Below are 19065 nucleotides of genomic sequence, written 5' to 3'. Positions count from 1 at the left end.
ACTAGACAATTCTGCTTGCATTAACTTCTTTTCCTCCCTCACCACCCACCCATCTCCTTCTTTTGCTTACCAAGGGCTTGGTTTCATCTTCATCTTTGAAATAGTAAAGCTGGTCACCCTTGAGAACAAACCAGCGTGTGTGCCAGGTCTTGACGAAGCCTCCTTGCTTCCGCAGCCACCCACACTTAATGGCACTGTGCCGCCCTTGGCTCGGCAGGGGAGTCTCTGCAGAGCCATTGTGCTCTTCCATACTGGGACTGGACAGCTCTCCTGTCGAGGAAACAAGAGCAAAAGGTAAAATAATTAGATTATTATCCAGGAAGTAACTTGCTCCTTTCAGAACAGCTGGAAAAAAACACGCCCCGACTCCAAAGGTATTCTAGAAAACCATTTGCCATCCGCCTGCTTATTCTTATACCAGCATCCCATCAGCTGAGAGAATATTACTTGCCTGCAAGAGACAATAATAATAATAATAAACTGAGTTGCTAAAAAGAAGGCAAGAGACAAAAGATTGGTTCAAGTACAGTGTAAGATATTTTAACCAGCCCTGAGGAAGACGACAGATGTTTCTTGAGGTGAGTTGTACTGTAAGTTCATTCCTTGTTACTGCCTGCAGACCAGCACATCTTCAGACTAAGGAAAGCAGTATGTTTCTCACTAGCAGACCTCTCCATTTAATACTCCCTGACAGGCTTGGGGCTTTCAGGGAATATTCAAGAAGCCTCTGCTTCTTTGGGGCTTAATATACCCTACCAGACAAACAGGCTTTTTTTTTTTTTTGTTTTACTAAAGTGCATTTAATAGAATGGTGACAGTAAATACAAGAATAGCTGCCTATCCCCTCATACAAGCAATCCCCTGACTAAAGTGGGTGTGTGTCCTGCCACACTTACTACAGACACCTTGCAAATCACGCAGAATTTTGGCACATCAACTCAAGGCACCAGAAGTGTGTCAAAAACAGAGCCGAAGTGTGGAATTAAACTTAAGAATGTTTCACATGGCTTTTTGGCCTTGTTAAAACTATAGTTTTTAACCATCTCTGGACAGTCACAAATCTTGAAGGATTTTGTACATACAATCATGCATTCATGTGCTTAACCTTCATGATCAAAAGGCTCTTCCTGTTCCCCTTTTAAGTCTAGAGCTCAACAAACTCAGGATTTTGAGGTGCAAGTTCTGACATTTTCAGTTGAAATACAAATCAAACCGAGACCTACATGCGCAAATAGTGTACACTTAAACAGAACAAAATCTGACTATAACCACAAACATAACAGCGTGCAAAATTAACAGTGACATTTTACTGTGTCCAAGAGCTTGAAGAACATGTTTCTTTTCATTCTGGACTACCACTGGCAGACTTTCTGGCCTAGTCAGGAACTTGCACAGCTGTTAGGGTCTGGGGAAGCTAGCTTCACAGGTAATGTATTTATTGTTTCTAAACATCAAAGTGGGAAAAGAATAAAATATGCTAGACTATGCAGGCAGGTAACACCTCTGACTAAGATTAGTATCTAGACCAAAGCCTCCTGTTCTGACTTTGGCAAAGTAGATTGGCGAGTTCAAGCCTGGCGCTTCTGATCCAGTCCTCTACACAGCAACAACACCGTTACTGAATGCAGCAAGAGACATCAGCACTGCAAAGGTATGCACTCAGCTTATAAATCAGATTAGAAATGGAGATACATGTTCATTTGATAGACAAGGCCATCCCTCTGACAATTAATACAAGTACTTTGTCTGGACAGTGTTACACCATTGTAAAATAAATTGCAATATAATCAAGCAAGAAGAAATGAATAGCTGAATAGATTCCAGTCAGGAGTGGTTTTCAAACCCTTTTTCCTTTGGCTCCTTTCTTCCTACCGTTCACACTTACCTCCCTTTGGAACAACTTCTTCAGCTGCCATCTCTGCTGTTCATTTACACCTCTTGTTTTTAATACCCACACACAGTCTGTTGTCCTTGTCCTTGCTTTGGGCTGGATCCTGGAATCCGACCTCCGTGATTAAAACTCCTAACTGCCCTGTGCCACTGAGGTTAACGGGCCTCAACACGAGCACAGAGGTTACACTGCAAAGTACAAATTGCAGGATAAAGACTTAAAACACTTTGTATTATTCTCAGAAAAATGAAAAGAAAATACTTCTCCTGCCTTTATAGGGTTCACTTAAGAGTCACTCAGAACACTTGTACTGTTACACTTACTTTAGCAAAGCATCCCTGCAAAAGCTACAAACATGTCTGCTCTACTGAGAGCCAGACAATTTTTTTTGTGCCTGGGGTTACAGTGACATCCTAATAAGAATAAAACAGCTGATAAACCCTCAGACTAAGCTGACAGAGGGTTTCTGTGAGGGTTACATACCATCAGTGTACATGTTCTGAAAACTGCAGCTCTGGGGCTGAAGAGTATATTAAAAGTTGCAGTGAGTTTCTGAACTGAACATTGCCTCCTTCCAAACTGGAGCTACAAATAGAGATTTAACTACCACTAGAAAAATTAATGGCTTGCTTTGTCAGTGCCTTGTTCATAAACATCTGCTCACACTTCAAGGTGGTGAGGGCTCTTGTAGTATATTTTACTCACTTTGCCCTGTAATAATTATCTATGAATGCAACAAAGCAAGAGCCAAGCAGCCCCTGAAATGCCTACAGCTTTATTCCCTGGATGCCCAAGCTCTCTCACTTGTTACCTTATCTCTTTAGAAGGAGGAAGAGAAGTGAAATTATTTGCAATAAGCAATGATCAGATAATCTCCAAGAAGCGACTTCAACCATACAGTACAGGCTTCATTAAACTGGATTGTACACCACCTCTTCTTACCAACATGTGTGGTGAAAAAGTGTCAGGAATGAGAACAAACTTATCAGGGCTATATGAGATCATTTTGGAAGGAGAGGGATGCCATTTGAGGGACCTTGACAGGCTGGAGAGGTGGGCCTGTGCAAACCTCATAAAATTTAACAAGGCCAAGTGCAAGGTCCTGAACGTGGATCAGGACAATTCCCAAGCAGAAATACAGGCTGTGGGATGAGTGGATTGAGAGCAGCCCTGAGGGGAAGGACTTGGGGGTACTAGTGTACCTAGTACCAGAGTACTGACTGTGAGCCAGCAACGTGCGCTCGCAGCACAGAAAGCCAACCATGTGCTGGGCTGTATCCAGAGCAGTGTGGCCAGCAAGTGTGGCCACTCCGCTCCTGTGAGACCCCCCTGCAGTGCTGTGTCCAGCTCTGGAGGCACCAACATCAGAAGGACACGGACCTGCTTGAGCAGGGCCAGAGGAGGCCACAAAGATGCTCGGGGGGCTGGAGCAGCTCCCCTGTGAGGACAGGCTGAGGGAGTTGGGGGTGTCCAGCTGGAGAAGGCTCCGGGGAGACCTTAGAGCAGCCTCCCAGCACTTAAAAGGGCTACAGGAAAGGGGGGAGGGAATCTTGATCAGGGGGTGTAGGGATAGGATGAGGGGTAATGGTTTTAAACTGACAGTGGGCAGATTTAGATTAGATATGAGGAAGAAATCCTTCCCTATGAGGATGGTGAGACACTGGCACAGGTTGCTCAGAGAAGCTGTGGCTGCCCCCTCCCTGGAAAGGTTCAAAGCCAGGTTGGACGGGACTTTGGGGCAACCTGGGCTAGTGGAAGGTGTCCCTGCCTGTGGCAAGGAGGTTGGAACTAGGTGATCTTTAAGGTCCCTTCCAACCCAAACCATTCTATGTTTCTCTCCAAAAGGAAATGCACCCAACTCATAATTGCCTGATTATGAATACAGCAGAAATCTCCTAGACGCTGCTGGGGCAAAGCAGCTGCAAAGAAACAGCCCTCTACCTCACATCCTTAGAAAGTAAATTAGCAAATATTTTAAGGAAAGCATCGTAAACAGAAGTTAACTATTGCAACTGAAAAAAGTAAGGAACAAAATCATTATCCATAGGCTACACCTTGCTCCTTGCTGCACAAGAGCTGAGAATCATGGCTCTCAGCTTCAGCTAGCCTAATCAGTTTATCTCTGCTGCTTGGGCCAGCCTCAAGGCAGGAAGAGAGGAAGAGTTTAAATACAGTAATTACAATAATTACGTGGATCATTCCAGTGTTAAGGACACCAGGTCCCTATTACACTTGGGCTACGAACAAGAATCTAAATACCAAAGTCAAAAGCAATTAACTACTTGGATGAAAGGCTATTTTTAATTTCTTTACACAAAGTCACATTTCACTGGAGTTGATACCAGTGTACAAACTAAGTACTCGGATTTTAGCTAGCCAGAGAAAATGTTAATTGATCTACATCTCTTTGTCTAGTAAAATTTATATCTTAAACTATTTCTGCAATACTAAAAGAAATGCGGCATATGAGAGATGACATTCTATTACTCCCAAGTCCTCACAGGCAAGCAGAAGATCTCCTTTAAAGCAGTAGTATATCCTTGGACACTTTCTGTACAAAACAGTTGTATTATTATATTCATCAGTTAAAATTCAGCCACCTAATTTATTTTTGTTAAAAGGACTTGTATTTAGTCATGACATTTATTTGTTATTTTCCATCCCTCCTTCCCCTTCAGAATCTGCCTACTACAAACCAGACTTGGAATCAGAAATTCCAGCAGCTGGCTCACTTTCACTAGTTGTTTTTACAGCTGTTTCAACACCAAGATCATAAAAATAAATTGCAGAAATATCAGGGTGCTGGCACTGATGCAGAGAACAGCAAGGTGCAAACAGTATGTAAATAACACATGACAAAGTGTGGAATTACATCAACATACTCCAACTCTTCTTGCTCTCAGAAGACAAGGCAGAAAGCCATGCCTTTTCAAGCACTAAATGAGCATATTCCTCAAACCCATCTTCTGAACAGGAAACACAACTTGTACTTGCTGCCAGAGTCAACTCTACTGACTTGGCCAACCTCCAGTTTCGGTAATGACCAGAACTGAGCAAATGCTACATGGTTTATTTGTTTAGGGCTGGCTGTGGGCTAATGCTCCTGGGCTTGTCTGGACAACGGGAATGCAAAGTAAACAAAATGAGAAATGTTCCCTGATGCACTGGCTCTGCATCAACATCTCCTGGTCCACAGAGCTCATTGCGATCTACAGCTGCTGGCCCCAGTCCATCCTTTTGGTGCTCCCATAAGGGTATCTGCTTCTCTCACTAGTCTGCCTAGAAGGCAAATAACTGCCTTTATGTTCTCCTCACAAATGGGTAAGGGCCATACTGGTGCCACGCACAGAAAGCAGGGAAGTGTTTCTCCCCAGCTACCACTCACTCGATGCTTGAAATATGGAATTGGGCAGCTGCCCCAGATCCCAGCACCTTGCCAGGAAATAGCCAAAGTCATTAAAACACAGCAAATCCAGTTACAATGAATAGTCACAAGATTGCACCAAGATGACCCAGTTTGGCAAGAAACACTGATGGTTTGCAGTATGTTTTCATTCTCACCGAAATTTCTTATGGCCAAGATAGCACATTTCAAGCATGCAAAATGTCATCACTGTTCACTTCCAGCAACTCTTCTACATCTTTGCCATTGCTCAGATGCTTTATTGGGTCCTTTGCAACCCAATGTCAGCCTGACACAAAACAGATAAAGACGAGAAGCCACCAAAGCACCTGCCCCAGAACCATACGCCTCCAGCCTGTCAAAAGGCCTCCCCCAAAAGGGCAAGCAATGCAACACTGCCTAGAGAGGACTTCTCCGTGTCAGACACATTAATAAATATCCAATGAAAGGCTGCATTTTTGCAGCAACAATTGAATTGTTCACTGATGAACAAATCTGTCAACTATGTATATGCACATATACACATAAAATCCGTAAAAATCTTCATGACACAAGAAATCTGTATAGAGTAATATTACTTCAAAACTGCAACACTTACACGAAGTGATAAAACTCACTTTCCAAGTGATGTCTCCTTTTGGGTTTCTTCCTACTTACTTCCCATGAGATGCATAGAGCATAAGTGCCTAAGTTTAAGGCTATCAGTATCTTTCAGGTACAGAGTGCCGCCTCTGACCACTGATTTTCCTTTTGATTTCTCTTCATTTAGTTGTTGTTACAGCTGAGTAACAACTTGGTAAAACCATGTATGTGAAAACACTACTGCCTGTGTTTATCTTACTCATAATATCTCTCAAGACTCCTGAATTCCTGCTACAACAGATTTTGTGATCAACTGCTGCAGGAAGCAAAAGACTGGCCTATTTCTCACCATCAGGGTGCTTCAAATCAGTTGCTACTCATATGCCATGTCAACAGGATATTGTACATGGAAGGAAAAAACATGTCAACGAGGTAAAAGAATACTTTAAAAGAGAGTTGACTTTCTGCTAGTGCTTAGCAACCATTTTTAAAAGATGCACGTTGCAAGGAGCATGCCTCAAGTTCTGTCATTGCAAGGAGATATTTTAAAGCATTCCTGTCTTGTTCTTTTTCAGAAGCTGCAGCAGTGCACTTTGCAGTAGCTTTCTTCCACGAGCCTTTAGAACAAACATCACACTTTTATCCAGAAAGTTTCTGAGACATCCGAGAAACCTTCTGTACTACTAGCAGTAACACTCCTAATCACAGATACATCTGGCTGTTCTGCATTCCCCACTCTCATTTTTGTCTATCAGGGACAGCCTGACGATATTTTACTCGAAAGAATTTAACTTCCAAGGCCTAAACAATTCCTACCTAGGCAATAAAAAATTGTGAGAGCTGTTATCAGCCAGTCAGATTGTAGAAGGCCTGATTCACTACCCAGTGAAACTATGGGAAAGAATTCCATTACTTTTCAACGCATTTTGGGACCAGTTTCAAAACCAAGACCAAATAATTTTGCCAGAAAATTGAGGTCTTGGTCAAGTGTAACTCTTTAGTACATGATTTGCATTTCCACACCAGAAGCATCCTACAGATTTTCCTACGCTAGCCAGACTTTTACAAGCTTACAGGAATTCAAGCACAGCTGTAAGTAGACCAAATAAAATAAAACTAGAGAATTTATAAAGAATAAGAAGGTATTCAACTTCTTGTGAACTACAATGGAAATGAGTTAACAAATTCTGTCAGACACCTTTGAAAACATCAACTTTTGCATGTGCATGTTTATCCTCTGCGGTTGTGAGTAGTGTTAGTATACCTGTGCACAGTTTAAACCCATTAGATGACGTCTGGACACTAACTCACTTCCCCTCACCATAATCCCACAGCACCAGCCGCATTTGTTCCAGGAGGAATCTGCCCATGGTCTAAGGGTCACTGACAGGCATCAGATCTACCTTTTAGAAATCACGTAACGGACTAGTCTCTCAAAAAACTTCTGTCCTATTGCCTTCAGGACGGTACTCAGCGCAATCTGGCAAACAGGAGGCAGAAGTGTGCCAGATGCTCTGCAATTGCTCTTGAACTAGGAATGATAACAGCAGTGCCTCCATATTTAGTGTGGTCTTTGGTACAAAACGCTGGCAGATGGGGGGACCACAGATTCAGAACCTCTTGCCTCCCTTTTGTCCTTTCTGCACTCAGCACTGAACAGAGCTCAGAGATAGTCCTAAACATATCATTTCTCTACTTGCTAGAACTTGTTTCTTCATAGTGCAACAAAAGTCACATTGGCTTCCTTGGTAGAGACAGCTGAGTAACAAAGTATTTCAAAGTGTCTCCCACATCTGTCAGCTGCTGTTGCATAAAGCGAAGCAGCAGTTCTGTGACTACAGCATCATGCTGTCAGATCAGTATTTCGGGTAATTGTCATAGGCTAACTTTTGCTGCCTTTGCCATTAGGTCCTATTCTGTTTAAATCCATGCAGCAACATTCAGACAAACCCTTTCTTGTACTTCCACTACTGTCCCAGCAGCAGAAGGCATAATGAAATTGCACAGCTATGAGAACTTTGTCCATTACAGACTCTTGTCTGAAATCAAGAAATTACCCTTTGTTCTCTCCATCATTTCCTAATCCCTCAGCCTGTTCTGAGTCACAATGGATTCCATCTGTAGAAGACTTGCGTAACTGATAGACATTTATAGACAATCCTTCTGACTATCTTGTCTCAAGTGCAGATATACCATGTCTGATTTAGCAGCAACTACGAAATGTCACACCGCAAAAGAGGAATTTGAAGTCTTAAGGAGCAACTTAAAAGAATAACACTGTCTCTGTTATGCTTTTGCATATTTCTTATTATGCACGTCAGTTTTTTCCTCACATGGTAGCACACCGTTGCACAACCAGGTGGCTGCTACCAATGTGACTGGACAAGTGAAGGTGTGATTAGAATGGAATGGTCCCTCATCTTCCAGGTTTATGCCCAGGCTTCCACTTCAAGTATCTTATTCTGCAAAATCAGCAATGCTAGAGAGAAATTGCATACAACAAAGTCAGCAGTAACTATCTGGAGAAGCCTACAGAACTGCAGACAAGACAGAAAAGAGCCTCTGGTAGCTGAAGGGTCGGAGTGATGCAAGATGGACAAGGAAAGGCAGAACAGCTGCCAGTCTCACAAGCTGAAATACTGAGCAGTGAAAAGTTCAGGGAGCAAGTCAAAAGCAGCATCTGGAACAGCAAAAAGATATTCCAACTCCCAGATGTCTCTCTCAGCCAATGGGTTATGCTTGCTTCTGAATATATGACTGAAAAAATCTCAAACCCTGTTTACAGCTTCATATTTTACATAAAGAACAGTGATCATAAGGACAGCTTAAAGATAACTAGAAGTATTTTCTAAATAATTCCCACACGAGTGGTGAATACCTCAGCACTTACTGGCTTCATTTACAAAAGAGTCAATTAAGAGTTGTATCCAAGCATGATCTCAACAGATGACCTCTCAAAGTAAAAAATCATCTCTGGCACTACTCTTTGTTCTCAAAGACTGACGGCAAAAGGCACATGAGTACAGATGTCAGCAGCTCTCTGACAGCGAATCACTAGGAATGGAACAAAGCTGTATGCTCCTTAGGAAATCCAACACAACAGAACTTTCCACGTTGTCCTGTTCACAGCCATTCAGGCATTCCACATTCTTTGTAAAACTGACCATGAGAATTAAGATGTTAAAAGTTACATTCACTAATAAGTATGCTGACAGGCAGGAAAAATACATTCTGGTTCGCCTATGGCAGCAAGAGCCTCCTTCCAAACCTTCCTGCAATTCTTCTAAATCAAAGGAGCACAAGGGTTCTGCACAAAGGGCTTGGGGTTGTTGGAGAGTAGGAGGAAGGAAGAGGAACATTTGCTGCCTGCACTGCACTTCAAGTTCATCTGTTGCTCAGAGCAAGTACAGCCCCAGCAAAGTCCCGACTGGCAACAAGAGGCAAGCACAGCAAGTACTGGCTGGTAACATCTCTCTTGATATGTTCAGAGCAGGAGGAACCTTATTTCTGAGTGCCTCCATAGAAGCCACAGTGGAAACAAAGATTAAACCCACCTCAAGCAACCCCATAATTACCTTTTAAGTCTTACAGGAGTTCACATTTGATAAAAACAAGTCTGTGGACTTATTTTTACATATTTACTCTTAACATTTCATGAAAAATTACTTCCTTCTGCTTTAAGTACTATGTAATGTGTTTCCTTTCCAGTTCAAAGAAGTTCAAGAGCGAGCAGCATTTGGTATTCTGCTGAGAGATCCTCTGAAACAGACATCTCACACTTGGAAATGTGTTCCCCAGAAGGACCACGACATCATAGAAATATGCACATGGGAGCATCCCACCCCAGTATCTCAGACAAAATGACTGAATTACAGCACCTGCCTGCAGTGAAATTCAGATTTACCACATCCATTTCTTACCCACTCCAGAGGCTCGTGGACAGTGCAGCACTGGGGGTAACAGTAATGGGGTGTGTGTGTTCATGTTACACATGTACTGTATGCATCCAAAGGAGCACAGGGATAGTAAACGGGTAGGCACGTACTGTACATAGGTAGTGAGCAGCCACCCAGCTTCAGCAAGTATCCTGGCACCATCCCAACTGAAATAAACACAGGCAAGTCAGAACCAAAGACTTAAACTTGGCATACTCAAGGGTGCATCCACTTCCACTCCTACTAAACTCAGCACTAGAGCCAAGACTTGTGTCTTCTCTGCATGCCAACCCCAGCAGGACCTAAACTTAAAATAGATCTACTTCTGAACACAAATCAGTGTAATTTTAATGCTGCTCAGAAATGTTTTATATAAATGGTAATTGTCTCTGTCACTTAAAAACATTAACCATACTGACATAAATTTCCATGTTGGAATACTGGAGATGATATAGTCAAAATTTTTAAAAGCAGATGTATGTCTTTCCATGAAAAAAGCCAACTCAAAATAAGCCCCATTTCTTTGTATCTAACGTTTCCATCTTCTGCCCAGGAAAAGTATTAATTCATACTTATGAACTTAACATTTCACTGTTTTAAAACCAAGTTTGCATCAGAAAAAGAGTCCACAATCCTTCCTATATATTTCAGAAAGTAATAGTGTGTTATGCTATCCAAATTGTTTTATTAAATTAAAAACTATGCTATACTACACCAATAAAGCCATTGTGGCACTACCCTTTGCAGTAAAGCTCTAAGCAAATACTGTCCCCAAGTTCCTAAGCCAGCACCAAGACACTACCCCTTGACTCTGACATTAATTCATATGGAGGCATGGTATAAATTCATGTGGTCCTTATCTTTTAAAAGGTCAACCAGTTTGTACTGAAGGAACCATTAAAGCCAAAGATGCAACTTTCTACTGCATTGCACCCACTGTCTTCAGGCTGTTACTATAATCCACAGTTAAAAGGTGAAAATCTTTAAAAGCATTCTGTGTTCACACGTGTTTTTCTGGTCATGACATTAAATGCATTTGGGACCTGCACAACATAACTGCATGTTGCCACAGTGAACAGCCTTTCTCCCCACACTTGTCTGCTATGTCAATTGCATGAGAAGCAAAACTAAAGTTAAGAGCACTTTACGAAGCAACTGATTATCTTCAGTGACCTGAAAGCTAGCTAAAACCATGTAAACATCTTTTTCTGGCATTGCCACAGCCCTAAAAAAATTTTAAAATTGTAAACCAAGTTAAGTTATTCACCTAGTAAATGATTCAGAAACAGGAGACATGCACATGTTACTTGCCTACACAAAATTTAAGGTAAACATTTCTTGTTATGTTTACTTAAAAGAAAGTATCAGCTAGTAGCAAAGCAACATCAGGCACTCTCCAGTTTTTAAGTAATCTACAAAAAGAGAGACAGTTGCATTAACTAAGATTAACACTTCAGAGAAACAGCCACAAAAGCAGAAGAGAAACAATCCAAAGATGGCAGGTCCTGAATCTGCAACCACTTTGAAACTGTGCTATGTTCATGTTTACACAGTTCAGTTTATTCAGCATCTACTTCAAGGGGTGCAAGGTATCCTGAGAACATAAATTCCTCCTGCTATAAATGACAGCTCATTAACAGCATAAAATAATATTAAGAGCAAACCAGTAAGATCTACCTTCTCTTATTAAATCCCTTCACAGTAAGGAGAGTGTTTTTTATGTAAGTTGGTATCTGCAGAGCTGAATATTGGTATGCCCAAGGAAAGAGGCTATCACCTACATGCAGAGGGTGTTACTTTCTCATGTTACTGTACTCAAAGCAACAGAGAAGCCTTGCTGCCCTCCCCCAGAAAATAGCCCATCTCTCTATATGGACATCATTACTCTGCACTGCTGCTTTCCTGATTGTTCTTTCTCTCCCCATATAAATGGTTTCAACTACTGCCTTGGACAAGTACACCTTGAAACCTGAACTCCATGAACAGATTTCTCTAGTTTGTGTGTGAACAGGGGGAAAAAAAAAAAAACCTTCATTGTGGGGGCTTTTCTTTCTGCATGTTGAAGTTTGTAAAATTTACTTCACTGTGACTCATGTTACCACTCACTTTTAACTGAGTTCATCCCCTCCAGCATGAAGTCTCAAGGACCTGGTTCTGAGTCACCTCTGTAGCACTACCAGAAATATACAGCACTGTATTAAACAAAGCACATTTCTTCCTCAGTAAGACAGGCCTCCTTTTCTTCACACCTAAACTTACAACACCTGGTGCTTAATTCTGAAATGTTTTCTGCACTAGCTCTGAAAACAATGCCATCTAATCTCCAAGATATACCATTGCTTTTTGTGATGATGTAGGTTACTCATGACACTTCAGCATTTTTTTCATCTTTCGAAAATTTGCCGATTAACTAATCAATGCTAAGATAACTTTTGAACAATACTAGTTTCTTGAGGAGTTGCCAAAAGCCACCAGTCACCATACTAACATATCAACATGCTTGGAGACCAAGTCACATAATATTGCGCTCTTAATGTCAAGACAGTCTCTGTAAATTACCTACTAGTTTGCTCAGCTAGCTAATAACAGTATGTCATCCCCATCCCTGGCCCCTGCCTCCTTCCAAGTTACATCCTCAATCATGACTGAATAGAACTCATCCCGCTTTGCAGCATGCTATCAGAAGCAGTAACTTACAGGAGAAGAGAAAGTAACCATGTTCACATGGATATTACAGATAGAAGTTAATAGCAGAAAACAGTCCTCGAGTTGCCAGGCAGGCATGGTTTCAGGACTAGGATCACTAGCCTGATGTGCTCATTTTGCAGTGCTAACAGCTCTACCAGTGCTGCTGGTTGAGGTCCTTGCCTCTGTGGTAGCACAGGGTTAGCTTGTTCCTGACTATAATAGCAGGAAAGTACATTCTTGGTCTCGATGCAGACTGCTCTTCCTTCTGCACCTCAAGTGGAAAAGCAGTTTCATGCAACATGACAAACAGGCATTCCTCTCCCAGTGATTCTCCTTTGGGCTCTTTAATCTTCACCCCTTTGCTGACACCAGTCCTTTAAAAATTGCCATCATGAGATGAGAAACCACAACAGCTCTGTGATACATACGATCAGCCAACCAATGTTAATAAGTAAGCAACACAAAATAATAAAGAAGGAAATACAACAGAAAGGCCTTCCTACACATACAACATCACTTCTACAAGAGAACTAATGGGGCCTTCCCAGACTAATAAACTCACTATAAAGCTGGGGTGGACATACTTGCTCTGCAACGCTTATAACAATAAAAATTAAGGAAGCTTGATCACTAATCAAACAGTATGAACAAGGATTAATATTTTAAAAGGATAGAAAATAATATTGCACTGACCTAATTTATACTCCAGTCCAGGACTTGAATGCACAAAAAAGGGAGAAGAGTAACAGAAATATAATGCGATGTAACTCCTTGTACTTCTATACACTATTGCCCTCATGAAGAGAAATGTCAGGATTCCCAAGTGCTATTTCACAAGAATTCCTACCCATATTATTAATCTGTTATTACTATCTAGCTGAACTCTTTATTACCTTTCTTGTATTTCATGCAACTTGTACACAGTAGGTACCGTATCCTGTTCAAGCTTTGTTCAAGGACCAATTTTCACATTCCTGCAGTTCTGCTCTTCCAGGAGTTTCAGTAGCCCTGAGTAATGCATACGTAAGTCCCTGTATCTTTCCCTTCTCTTTGGTGGCTACAGGTTAAGGAAAAGAGGACAAAACCAAATTCCTTCCATAGAATATTTTTTCTTCTGTCATCTACAGCAGGTGACAAAATAGCAATTCCAAAACCACTAATTTTTAGAATGAAGGAAGGGATGCCTTTTCTTCCTCACTTGTAACCTTCAGGTTATCTATAACCTATACAAACACCATCCTGCTTTTCAAAAGCAACATGTTTTATCAGTGCAGGAAACCAACAGAAGTTTAAATCAGTGCCTCACAAATTCAAGCAGCTCCTTAATCGCCTAAGCACAGATTGCTTGAGCCGAATAAGGTGCATTCCAGAAACTGTGAAATGTGAGATAAGAAAAATATAGCAATCAGCACCAGAGTTTATTCTCTTTGCAAGCTAGTACAGCGTGACTTAGATTATTTTAAAACTATCAGTTACATAAAATTTTTCCCAATTATACTTAAAACCAACCTCTAGAACAGACATTGCAGAAAAGTCAGTGTAAGGCAATTAACCTATTCTTCTAGTAACTTCATTCTTGACTTCCCTTTTCTCTGCATCTGCACTTTTGCTTTTTCATCTACTCTTGATAATGATTTGAAATTTACCGTTCTTCCCAGCTGAAAGGTAAAATTTCTAGATATCAACCCCATAGGAAGTAACTTCTATTCAAACTTGTCTGTTTTATATCAGTTTGATTCATCACTTAACTAAATTTAGGAAGCAAGTTAGAACAGATGCAGACTGCGTAAGATTTTCTCAACTTATCTTCCAATATATACAATGGTTCTCTAGACAGTATTTCAACCTTTACAAATGGAAAAATGTAAGTAACTTTAAAAAAACAGATTAGCCCGTGTAAATAATGGAAGACATTGCAGCAACAATTCAGTTTTCTAGAAAACACAAAAACTTTGTACTTAGGGAGTTTGCAGAACAGATGTGCTGATTATTGTCTTGTGACATGAATTCTCTTTTTACATTAGCTCTGGAAAAGCTTTTCTAATTCTTCACTTTGTTTTCAATTATTCCTAAGTCTTTTGTCTTTCAGAAGACATAAGACTGCTGGTGCCACTTCAGAACTGTTAAGAGTAAACAGCAAGACTCATCGAAAACAATGCTTTGACCCTGCATTTTCTAACAAATCAAATGCTCTGGATGTTTCAAAGAAATAAAAAATAGCTTTATACATAAAATTTTCAGAATCGACAGAGAGAAAAACGATCAATCACAGCTAACACAATAGACTGACTTTGTTTGTGAAAGGCATTCAGCTTCCCTGGAAGTAAACTGGTAAAGGAATTTGTATGAAATACATACAAAATACACCAATACTTACAAGCACCAACTCACTTTGCCTCTTAGGATGACAAAATTTGCCACACACTTCATCAAAACAAAAAATAAAATTCTTAATTCAGTTGCTATTTGTGAGTAGGCGTTGTAATAGAGCAGTATCATCTACCTACCTTCTGCATCAAGGCCAGCGGAAGGGTCTAAGCCCAAGGTGTTAAGATATCAAACATCACCAAGAGTCATCTGCAAGAAGAGCACGAGAAACCTACAGAGGCAGCCAGCTCACTGAGGGCTTTAGACCATCACACAAAGACATGCAGCAAGAGCTGAGCAGCAGCAGGGCTTGTCTACTCTACACCAAGAGCTAAGTCAAACCACAGCTAACCTAATGACTTTGGCATTGGCTCACTGCAGCCCTGTGGGCTCAAGCCACACCAAAGAGATATGGACCATAACCTATAAATAGGTAAAAGCAGCTAGAAATTAGAAATCCTCTCCGCTTCACACATATAGAGGAACAACTCCAATTTGATGCTTTCACTCACAAAGTACTTGCAATTATATTTCATCAGGAACAAAAATATTTTTCTGGCATTCCAGCTCTCTGATAATTAGAGGCAGATGACGAAGGGTTTTTTCCAAACATATGGAAGACAATGCAGCTGAAATCTCAGCTAGGCCTTGAAAGATCCTGTACATAAAGCATTAAGCTTTCTACAACACACAGGGACTATAGGCCATAACTACTATGATTTCATTTCATAGTGTGATTTAGGATGATATTATGAGGCAGAAAGGTTAAAAGAAAGTAATAAAAGCCTTTCATGTACCCTCAAATAAAGTCAGATGTTCATGTGTCATGTATCTGGACAACCTCTGCTTTCAGTGGAAGTCTGATCTCCACTTCAAAGGGAGGAAATTAGACAAAAGGGAAAGAATGTACACCTCTTGGTACTGGCAGCACCAGGAAACCCAAGAGCAAAGGATTAAATGCATCACTTTCCCAACACCCCCAAGATAGACCAAAGCCTACAAGACATTTAACTAAGAAACTCAAAGCACAAGCACTTGTAGCCCTCCATCTCAACCATCAGTATATAAACCTTGCTCATTTTATTATCTGAAATAGTCATATTCAGATGAACATTTGAAATATCTTCCAGAGAGAACATTTTTGTGCATCCACTGCTAATGTAACTTCTGGGGTTTGCTGTGAAAAGAAGCCATTCCCTCTACCACATGTAGGTGGCTTTGTTCTTTTAATTGGTATTGCAGGCAGCAAACACAAGTTTAACCATGGTATACGTTTAGCTGCCTCAATGTTTATTTTGTCCTCAAATGTTAACACAACAGTGACTGAATCCAAAACATTAAAAGCACGCAGTTAAATCTCAGTTTTCCTCCATTTTTTTCCCATTCTAAAATATTTCTACACATTAAAATTTATGTAATGGTGAACAAATTCTTCTTCCAAAGCTCCATCCTTTGATACATAGTTTGACAGGAATCAGTTTGATCTGTAAACTCTGAAGTAAGTAGTTTTGACATTTGGGAGTAGGATGTAAATTTTTCATGATACCTTTCTCTAGTACATGCTGATTATTCAGAAAATTGTCTATCCATACTACAAGTTGATGCTTTAGTCTTTGCACAGAATATGTTTGAAACTCCTTCAGAAGAGCAGATATTTCTGGCGTAGGTGCTGCAAAAATTATGTGAATAGCCTAAAAGTTCAAACATTATTGCTGCATTTCCAAGCGTACACACTTTGGTGTTGAAGTAGTGTCAAATATTTCAGACATATATACACTGGGACTATTCACGTGAGTAAAATACATAGTATAGCTAGTATTACTGATCTAGCCATACAGATATCCTGTTCACATTGATACAGATTCTGTATAGCTACCAAAGAAGTTTTATTTCCAAAATCCTTCAGTTCTACTACTGTTAAAAATTTAGCTGTCCATTGTCAATTCTTCCTCCTCTTCTTTCAACTGCAGTTCCAAGACAGATATGAACACATTCAGCTGGAACCTTCACCAAAACTCACCATTTCCACCAGATTTATTTTTTTAATATATATTTTGCCTATGCAGGGAAGGTGAGTTCTCATAACTGTATCTATTATGAACATGTTCTTAAATAAATTTGCTATGAAGGTGGCAAGTACAACCAGTGTTGGCTGGCTTCAGGAAAATAAAACCACAAATCCATTTGGGTTTTCTGTATATCTGTTCCACTCTTATAATGTCTATAGTATTGAACATGACTGAAGCATTGTCCTATCAATAGTGTGTGTATCTAAACTGTCAGTATTTACTGCTCCAAATGACAGCACACCTAACTGCTGTGGTGGAAATTCACACATGCCCAAGCTTGTCCATGTAACAGCAAAAATACAAACTCTGAGAAGATGGCCAGCCTGCAAGGTACTGTGAGAAGTTAAGTTCAATTTAAGCCCAAGTAAGCTTTAGCCTTTTGGGGTGGAAGGAGAAAGTTGCTCTAAGATGAGCTTTTACAAAAGAGTTTCAAGACTACACACTCCATAGTAGCATAAATTTTACTACAGGTGAATTTTTTCACTTACGGTCAAAAAGTTATTGCTTTACATCTCTGTTTCTGGGATATTATTTTTTCAAACAGACACATGAACTTTGTAACATTCCTTGGTCTATAAAGCACGTGCAAACTACAACTTAAAAGTGCACGTGTTGGGTTTGTGTGTGTGTGGCAGGGTTTTTGGTAGCAGGGGAGGGGTCTACAGCAGTGGCCCCTGTGAGAAGCTTCTCACAGCTCCCATGGCTCCAAGTCAGACCTGCCTCTGGCCAAGGCCGAGCCAATTAGCAACGGTGGCCACACCTCTGCCATAAGGTATTTAAGAAGGGGAACCTGGGAGGAGTTGTGAGACACCTCTGCAAACACTGAGGTCAGTGGAAGGAAGGAGGAGGACAGGGAGGTGTGCCGGAGCAGAGACCCCTCTGCAGCCCATGGGGAGAGGACTGGCTGTGCCCCGCACCCATGGGGGTCACCGGGGGAGCAGATGCCACCTGCAGCCTGTGGAGGACCCCACACCCGAGCAGGGACCTGAGCCTGGAGAAGGCCGGGACTCTGAGGGAAGCCTGTGCTGGGGCAATTCATCACTGGGAGGGCTGCGGCCAGCAGCAGGGACCCACGCTGGAGACATTGGTGAAGAACTGCAGCCTGTGGGAAGGACTCACATAGGAGGAAGTTCATGGAGGACTGTGTCCCGTGGGAGGGACCCCACACTGGAGCAGGAGAAGGATGAGAGGAGTCCTCCCGCTGAGGAGGAAGGAGCAGCAGAGACAATGGGTGGTGAACTGACCACAATCTCTGTTCCCTGCCCCTTGCACCACTCAGGGAAAGGAGGTAGAGGAATCGGGAGCAAAGCTGAGCCCAGGAAGAAGGGAGGGCTGGGGAAAGGTATTTTTAAGAGGTGGTTATACTTCTCACTGTCCTACTCTGATTGTTAGATTAAGCGGTGGTGGTGTTTAAATTAAATTAAAGCCCTTTTTCTTCCCCCATTAAGTCTGTCTTTTGCCCATGACCATTAACAGGTGAGTCATCCCTCCCCGTCCTCATCTTGATTTCTGAGCCTTTTGTTTTAATTTCTCCTCCCCATCCCTGAGGGGAAAGGAATGAGTGAGCAGTTGCCTTTTGGGCTTAAACCATGAAAATGCATTTAAAAGCAATGCTCAGCCCTTCATAACTTCGCAATGGATAAAATAAAAAAAGTAACAATAAGACCCAATCAAGGATAGTGTCAGATGGTGTCAGAAACCATACTTCAAATGGTTTGTCTATCAAGCAACATCTTCAGGTCAGGCAGATTAGGATGCATTCAGCAAATAAATTTGTTAATTAATTGGTCCAGTACAATGTTACTATTTATGCAGTAAATACAGCTCAGCTAACCTATAACTTGTTTCATTCATACATTTTAGATAAATTAATTTTCATACAGAACTTGTTTAAATCACAACAAGGCCAATCATTTCACTTTCACAGGTTTGCTCTTATAGTGAATTCATGGTTCAGTCAAATCACAAACAGGTATTTGTAGCTAACCTGCTTTGCAGCTGTACAAGCTGCTTTACTGGTTGGTAAGACAGGGAAATACAGGAATCCATTCTTGAGAAAAATCTTAAAGAGAAACAAGTTCTTGAGACACACCACCTCTTTGACCTTGAAATCATCCCCCTGCCCAGCAA

General features: G+C 41.1%; 1 protein-coding gene across 5 annotated transcripts in view; it reads right to left on the bottom strand.

Moving 5' to 3' along the window:
- The window catches only part of ARHGAP24 (Rho GTPase activating protein 24), a 226819-nt gene that overhangs the window by 187352 nt on the left and 20402 nt on the right, over nucleotides 1-19065 (bottom strand). For 3 of the 5 annotated variants that reach the window (XR_012633558.1, XR_012633559.1, XM_074904925.1), the window contains exon 1: nucleotides 71-265. Coding sequence is in view for 3 of the 5 variants with exons in the window: in XM_074904925.1 (XP_074761026.1) it covers nucleotides 71-250 (180 nt within the window). In the remaining 2 variants the exon portion in view is untranslated. Of the gene's footprint in view, nucleotides 1-70; nucleotides 271-19065 lie in introns of those variants that run through there. The other 2 variants (XM_074904927.1, XM_074904926.1) reach the window with 1 other exon arrangement.

Source organism: Athene noctua, chromosome 4 (genome assembly GCF_965140245.1).
Source record: "Athene noctua chromosome 4, bAthNoc1.hap1.1, whole genome shotgun sequence".
Taxonomy (NCBI): domain Eukaryota; kingdom Metazoa; phylum Chordata; class Aves; order Strigiformes; family Strigidae; genus Athene; species Athene noctua.
Note: the sequence above shows the minus strand (reverse complement) of the source record. Positions and strands in the feature narration are given on the sequence as shown.